Here is a 7,423-nt window from a genome sequence, read left to right on the forward strand (position 1 = left end):
CTTGTGTAATTTCATGCCTTAGAATACCACAAATGTACCATAGGAAGTTTGAGATTCTATTTACTTTAGTGTTATATGAGAAATGAAAATAAACTGGAGGAGCTGCAATAGCATACAACTTCACAAAGATGAAGCACTTGAGGCTAAAATTGTCTTGCAGCAAGTGAAAAACCACATACAACAAGGTGAACGACGGTAGTGAGACTATTAACAATGGAATTTACACACCAGTGGGCAGTTTAAAGACAAATTTAATGATCATTAGCAAATGGTGACCTTTCAGCCAAGGTGGTAAAGGTGAGAATCCATCAGTAACTGCCTAAAATCTCTACAACTGCTACAAGCCTAAAGCCAAGACTGCCAGACAATGTTGGAAGTCACTCTGGAAAGGAGTTCTTCATTTTATGATCTTTTAATATACTCTTTCTCCTGCTGGATAGCTAGGGAAAAAAGAAACATAAAAATATCATTAGGAGAGACTTTTTCTAATATATTTAGTTTCTTCCTAGAGTTCTTTGCTACCAGACTGTGTGGTGGAGCTCAGTTGTACAGTGCTTGCCTAGCATGAACTAAGACCTGGGGTTTGAAATCCAGCACCATTAAAAAAAAATCTGTGCTAAATCTTTAAATGGTTATCATACATGCTTTAAAATCAGAATACCAAGGTACAACTCCAAATACAGAGTGATACGAGAGTACACATCAATCATATTAAGATTAAATTATACTAAAATTGTTATCTACTTAAACTATGAGTTTTACATTCCATTTGAGGTAGATTTATGCTGTTGCCATTATTTGAGACTACAAGGTAAATGAAGTAGTTCCTTCCAATACATGTACCACAATACAATAAGGAAACTTTAAAACAGTTTTGTCTAGTTTGGGAACTCTCAAATAATGTTGGTGTAACAAAAAGCATAGCACAGCATTCGTGAATTATTTTTTTGAGGTCCTCCAGTAAGATGTAACTCTAGCGAGTAACAGTGGTCCCGAGTCTGGGAATAACAAGTGTATTTGAGATCTGAACTTATTCCATTTTATTTATCATTAGGTAGAATAGATCAGAGGGGCAGCATCTGCAGAGTTCATGAGCAAGACACCATCACAGGCTCAAATTTGTAGATGCAGAAAAATACCACATGATTAAACGTACACATAGGGTTTTTCCTAGTAATAAGTCAAATATTCCAAGATTGATTTTAATGTGACTTTTGTAATTTTCAACAAGAAAGTAGTTTTTCTTTCTTTATACTACTGGTGCCTATTACTATTATTATTACTACTGGTTCCTATTATGCAGGAACAGTTACATATCCCCAGTCACAAAATCAGCTATTGATTATTTTAAACTGTTAAGTATAATAGGGTACTATTTATTATTTACTTTGTGAAAAGTTTAATAGAACATAGGTTTGTTAACTGACTATGCCAACTTTCACCAATGTTCCTCTCAAGTAGAAACCCCCGCTACTTACTTTCCTTCGATGGAAGAGTATTTTTTTCTTCGGTATTAGTTTTCTTTAGTTTTGATCTGTCAAATCTTTCCACTTCTGACAAGTCTGGCTTGTCACTCATCTTGACTAAAAGAAAGACCAAGAAAATAATAAGTTACCTACTAGAACTATGATCAGATTAAGAATAACAGTTAACAATTTTTACTATCAATGAATATTTTGCATGGTGACTTTCAACAAGACAGCAACCAATCTTAGAAAGTCATGTTTTTTTAGAGTACTCTGATTGCAAAGCATTGGCCCATTTCCGGTGGCATTAAATGACAGCAGATGAAGATGCTCTAGAAAGCAAGATATTCTAGAAACCCAGGGGGGAATTAAAGCCTGAATTTTAAAATCCAGCAAAGGTAAAATGGGACTATGAGCATCTTCACCTTCTAGTCAGTTCCTTTTAGGGTATTTGGGAATGCGGGTGAGCATCACACACTAAAAGAGTGGCACACAACGCTGTAAAAATTTCCACTGAATGTCCAAAGTCAGTATATTAAAGCACTACAATAGGAGTGAGGAGGATTTAACCTAGTCACTGTCAATTACAAGTCTCATAATACCTTCTTATAGCCTTAGTGAATGTGTTAAAGAAAAAGAAAAAAACAGCTATTTCGGATCAAGACTCAAAAACTTTAGTAGAATGTGGACCGCCAAATACAGCTGAATCCTATTTCCAAAGATAAGAAGGCAGAGCGCTTCAGTGAGTGCCTCGACCAATCTTAGCGGGAGTAGGACACAATGTAGTGACCAGGGCAGTCCGGAGAGCTCTCTACCCCACCCAAGCCCCAGCTCCGAAGCTTCCATATGTCTTAAACCACCCGGTTCAATCGATGGTATCTTAAGGTCCTTCCTTACTGGGTGAACAGTGCCAAGGTAAAAGCTGGGGAAACTGGGATTCACACGTTCGTAACTGCAGGGCGGGGCAGAGGCATTTGTCTGGATTGGGGCATTTGTCTAGACTGTGCCATTTACAAATAACTTGCCACTGCCCAGCGCCAGCCTAAGGGGCAGAAGGGCAAGAGCCACCTTAGAAGGCCGCTTCCCAGTCGTCCCAACTCTCCTTCCAGCCTTCACTACCTCCTCCGAGCTACTCTGCATTCCCCAGAAACAAAGCCTCTGTGAACTCAGATGCGCAGACAGAACCCGGTCCACCTGAAAGTACAAAAGCGCTAGCGCACACGCGCCAGCAGTTGCCACCGCACTGGCCCCACGGGGCCACAGGGTCTTACCTGCTGGCTCCAAGGCACGTTATCAAGACAACTAACTGTTAACTCTGCAGCTACAGGACCAGGATGGTGTTCCTGGACTCAGCCACGGGCTTAAGAACTCTGCAACAGGTCCCACTCCTGCACCCCGCCCATCCCTTTATGATTGGACAGACGGTCCTGATGTAAACCGTTCGCAGGCCTCTCTGATTGGACGACAAGTCCTGGCTTGCCACGCCCCCTCCCCAGGTCTAGTTTGCTGGGTGGCCGTCTCTGCTCATTTTAGTACCTCAGCACACCTGCCATAGCAAGGCCTGATGATGTCGTGGAAGAAATTTGATGGCTAAGGGGCGAATTGTTGGCCAAGTTCAGTTCCCCTCCTCTTCCACAGCTTTAGCCTCGGGTCCATGATTCCTTCTTTACAAATACATTCATTCCGCTGCCAACTTAGGAGCCTGACATTAAACAGCTACATCTTATCCAGTTAGATTTTAATATCTGAGCTTTCAGGGCCAAACTGATGGAGTTTTTTTTTTATTTAAAAAATTTTATTCATTTTACATACCAACCACAGATCTCCCTCTCAACTCTCCTCCCGGTCCTTCCCTGCTCCCACCTCCCTGCCCTACCCCCTCTGGTCCACCCCCTATCCCTTCCTCCAAAAGAGTAAATCTTCCCATGGGGGAAAACCAAAGCCTGGTACATTCAGTTGAGGCAGGACCAAGCCCTGCTCCATTGCATCAAGGGTGAGCAAGGTGTCCAACCATAGGTAATGGGATCCAGAGACCCGGCTCATGCACCAGGGATAGATCTTGATCACACTGCCAGGGGCCCCTCAAACAGATCAAGCTACACAACTGTCTCCCATATGCAGAGGGTCTAGTCCGGTTCGATGCAGGTTCCACAGCTGTCGGTCTGAAGTTCATGAGTTCCTGTGAACTTGGTTAAGTTGTCTCTGTAGATTTCCCCATCATGATCTTGATTACCCCTTGCTTATATAATCCTTCTTTGCTTTCTTCAATAGGACTCCTGGAGCTCAGCCTGGGAGGTGGTTGGTTTTGTTCATAGCAGCATTATTCATAATAGCCAGAACCTGGAAACAACCTATATGCCCCTCAACCAAAAAAAATTGATAAAGAAAATGTGGTACATATGCACAATGGAGTATTACTCAGCTGTAAAAAAACAATGGCATCATGAAATTTGCAGACAAATAGATGAAACTAGAAAATGTCATCATCCTGAGTGAGGTAATTCAGACTCAGAAGGACAAACATTGTATGTACTCACTCATAAGTGGATACTAGATATAAAGCAAAGGATAATCAGACTACAACCCACAGCTCCAGAGAAGCTAGCTAACAAGGAAGACTCAAAGAGGGACAAATGGATCATCCTGGGAAGGGGAAATAGATGAGATCTCTGGAGTAAACTGGGGATCAGGATTGGGCAATAGATGGTAGGGGATGGTGGATGAGAACATAAGGGAACAGGATGGTCTAGCTGGAACAGGGACAGAGTGGGAGAGCAGTGAAAGAGATACCTTGATAGAGGGAGATATCATGGGGATAGAGAAAAACCTGGTGCTAGGGAAGTTCCCAGAAATCCCCAAGGATGACCCCAGCTTAGACTACTAGCAATAGTGGAGAGGGTGACTGCACTGGCCTACCCCAGTAATCAGATTGGTGAATACTCTGTCATCATAGAGCCTTCATCCAGTAACTCATGGAAGCAGATATATTCTTGGCTTTTTATAGCCTTTGGGAGGGACTATACTGTGATGACCAGTGGTTTTGAACCTATGATCAATGACCTCTGTTTTAATCCCTGACCTGCTAATAGTGCAGATGCGGGAGCCAGTGGTTCAGGGCCCACAAGAAACAGAAAATGAAAACTATATAGACTGAAGTTACCTCCTCCCAAGGCTCAGGGATTGTCATAAAAGAGGGGCAGAAAGATTTTAAGATCTAGAGGCAGTGGATTCCTACAATGAAACAGTGTTTTCTGAACACAACAGGGTAATTGCACCATATGAACTGACAGTCAATGGAACTATATGTACAAGAGTTGCATAAGATTAAATCAGACCAAATCCCAGCATGGAGAGGGAAGGAAGTCAAGAATTCCTGCTCCCTGGACTGGCCTCAACAGAATGGACCAGGCTCTCTGACTCCCCATGGGAAACCTTGCCTTGGAGGAGGTGGGAATGGGGGGGTGGGTTGTGGAGAAAGGCTGGGAGGCCAAAGGAGGGAGGAGAGGGGAATCTGTGGTTTGTATGTAAAATGAATAGAAAATCTTTTAATAAAAATAATGGGGTGGCATTCCTCGCATTCTGAAAAAAAAAAAGTCCTGCCCCTAGCTGAGAACTACTGACAGTTGATGGTTGTTGGGAAAGGGAGAGCCAGTTTTCTTCAAACATGAGGCTTCTGAGAGGCTACCTGTGCTCCCCCCAGATGGTCCTACTTCCATGCACATACTGGCCGCACTAAAAGGAATCGCTGGTGTAACATGAAACTTAGACAGTCTTATTAATAAAAACAAACCTGGAGCCAGGTATTGGGGTGAACACTGAAAGATCAAAGAAACAGAATAGGCCACAGCTAACCTCAACTTGCTAATTCCTCGGTTGGTCTTGTTTGCTCAGACAGGAAGCCTCTGAGTCCTCATCTGAATCGATCTCAGCTGAACTGCTGCTAAAAGCCTAAAAGCTTAAAAAAGGCTCTAGTTCCTGGTTTTCACGCCTTATATAGCTTTCTGCTTCCTGCCATCACTTCATAGAATTTTGTGTCACCATGCCTGGCTGTATCCAGTATGGCTTTGAACTCACAGAGATCCAGACGGATCTCTGCCTCAGGAATGCTAGGATTAAAGGCGTGTGTGCCAGCATTTTCTGGCCTCTATGTCTAATCCAGTGGCTGTTCTGTTCTCTGACCCCAGGTAAGTTTATTATGGTGCACAATATATTGGGGGATACCATATCAAGAAAATACATGAAGTAGGGAGGGAATTGTATTCGGGGATAGAAGAGGAATTGCAAGGGAGAGAATGGGATGGTGTCCTTGTTCAAAACATCATACACAGGTGTGAATCAACCAACAGAAAAGACAATAGTAATAATTAATAATAGTAAGTTGTAAAGCAATGGCTTTTGGACAGTACCCTCCCCCCAGTGTCTCCTGGGAGAGAACAGTGAAGATCTGAGTTACTGTTGTGGAGTATCCACCAGAGGAGACAACTCAGACAAGAGTTTAAGCCTATAGAAAGAAAGCCTTTGTTCACCAGCTGACAACTACACCAGGTGGGTGTTCAGGATCCAGGTCTGAGCTTTCTCAGGATGAGCTTTTGTTTTGTTTTATTTTGTTTTTTTTTTTTAAGACAGGATTTCTCTGTGTAGTTTTGGTGCCTGTCCTGGATCTCACCCTGTAGACGAGGCTGACCTCGAACTTGTAGAGATCTGCCTCGCTCTGCCTCCCGAGTGCTGAGATTAAAGGCGTGCGCCACCACTGCCCAGCCTCAGGGTGAGCTTTTAAGCACAAAAATCATGTTCTTGGTTGACATTCTTCAGTTAACAAGAACAGTTAGCCAAAAGCAGAACTATAGAAGCCAAAAAGCAAGGTTAATACACTTAGAAACTTTCCCAGAACTATGGACTTTAATGGATTAAGTCTTTGTTTTAGTTTTGTCACGTGGTGCTGTCTGCCTGCCTAGTTTCACAGCCTGAATGGTACTTCCACCATGGAGTCAGTTGTGCTGAGGTCTGTGGGCCTGCTAAGGTCTGGGGCCCTGTTACATTCACCACTGGTCTTAGTGAATGAGTCAAATCATGGACTGATCCTGCTATAAAGAGGGTAGTTAGTCCTAAGGACCATTAATTTTACTGAACTCTACAAAATTGTCCATCTAGTTTAAGATGCAGGGCTTGCTATTAATCCAATCAGAATGATAATTAAAGGCCCATCCAGTGCTGATAGCAGAGTAGTTAGCCGCGGGGGCTAAGAAGACAGACACTGGTATGAATTATCTCATTTATGTCTTTGTCTCTTTTTCTATTTTAGTTTGTTGTTGTTTTGATTTGTTTTGTTTTAACCATGACAAGACTTTTATAAAAATTACTCTTGATCAATTATCATAGAAACAACAGGTTTCCCCCCAAGCTATACATAGCCCCCCTTGTCTCCATGAGAAGTAAGTGCTCTCTAATTTTGTAGGACCATTTCAGTATGGGAATCTGTTGTTTTAACTCAGAATTGGAAACTTTTAATATCTCTAGGTCCTGATCATCCTGTCTACTTAGTTTGGAAAGGAACAACAGAAGAAAATTTAGTTAAACCATTGGTACATGCCCATCCAGTAGTCTCGGGGGCTCAGGAATCATTATCCAGATGAGTTAAACTCTAAGGCAGAATAGCAGGCATCAAGATAAGGGAAAATGTCTAGGTTAAGTCCTCTAACTTAATTTGGGCTGCCCCCAGTCACGGTGAGTTCTGTCAGTCAATGGGCTGACAGTCTGGGTCGTTCCTATCCCTAAGTAAACAGGGGCCAGGTGTCTTAAGCATAACCAGCAATCATGGCCTATTTCTGGCCAAGAATGATTAATTCTGTTCCTAGGGTCCCTCCCTGTGGCACAGAGTCTGATTACCTGGGTTTTTCCCATTTTCCAAAGGCCAGAATCTTTTGAAGGACTTTTTCAGGAAGCCTCAGTTTTACAAA

The 7,423-nt window shown here is 42.6% G+C and overlaps 1 protein-coding gene across 1 annotated transcript; it reads right to left on the bottom strand.

The window, feature by feature from the left end:
- Positions 1-233: 233 nt before the first annotated feature.
- Positions 234-2,859, bottom strand: Tmsb15b (thymosin beta 15B). Its single transcript, XM_028855742.2, has 3 exons — positions 2,738-2,859; positions 1,479-1,583; positions 234-440 (listed from the first exon to the last, which is right to left on the bottom strand). Exons 2-3 carry the CDS (start codon positions 1,576-1,578, stop codon positions 403-405), a joined length of 138 nt encoding a protein of 45 aa, XP_028711575.1. The 5' UTR covers positions 1,579-1,583; positions 2,738-2,859; the 3' UTR covers positions 234-402.
- Between the last annotated feature and the right edge of the window lie 4,564 nt (positions 2,860-7,423).

The sequence above is a fragment of the Peromyscus leucopus genome, chromosome X (assembly GCF_004664715.2).
Source record: "Peromyscus leucopus breed LL Stock chromosome X, UCI_PerLeu_2.1, whole genome shotgun sequence".
Classification (NCBI taxonomy): domain Eukaryota; kingdom Metazoa; phylum Chordata; class Mammalia; order Rodentia; family Cricetidae; genus Peromyscus; species Peromyscus leucopus.

Coding starts and splice junctions, on each gene's coding strand:
- Tmsb15b (XM_028855742.2), bottom strand. CDS start 1,578: ATGAGTGACAAGCCAGACTTGTCAGAAGTGGAAAGATTTGACAGATCA. Junction 441..1,478: donor TACTCTTCCATCGAAGGAAA/GTAAGTAGCGGG, acceptor TTTTTTCCCTAG/CTATCCAGCAGGAGAAAGAG.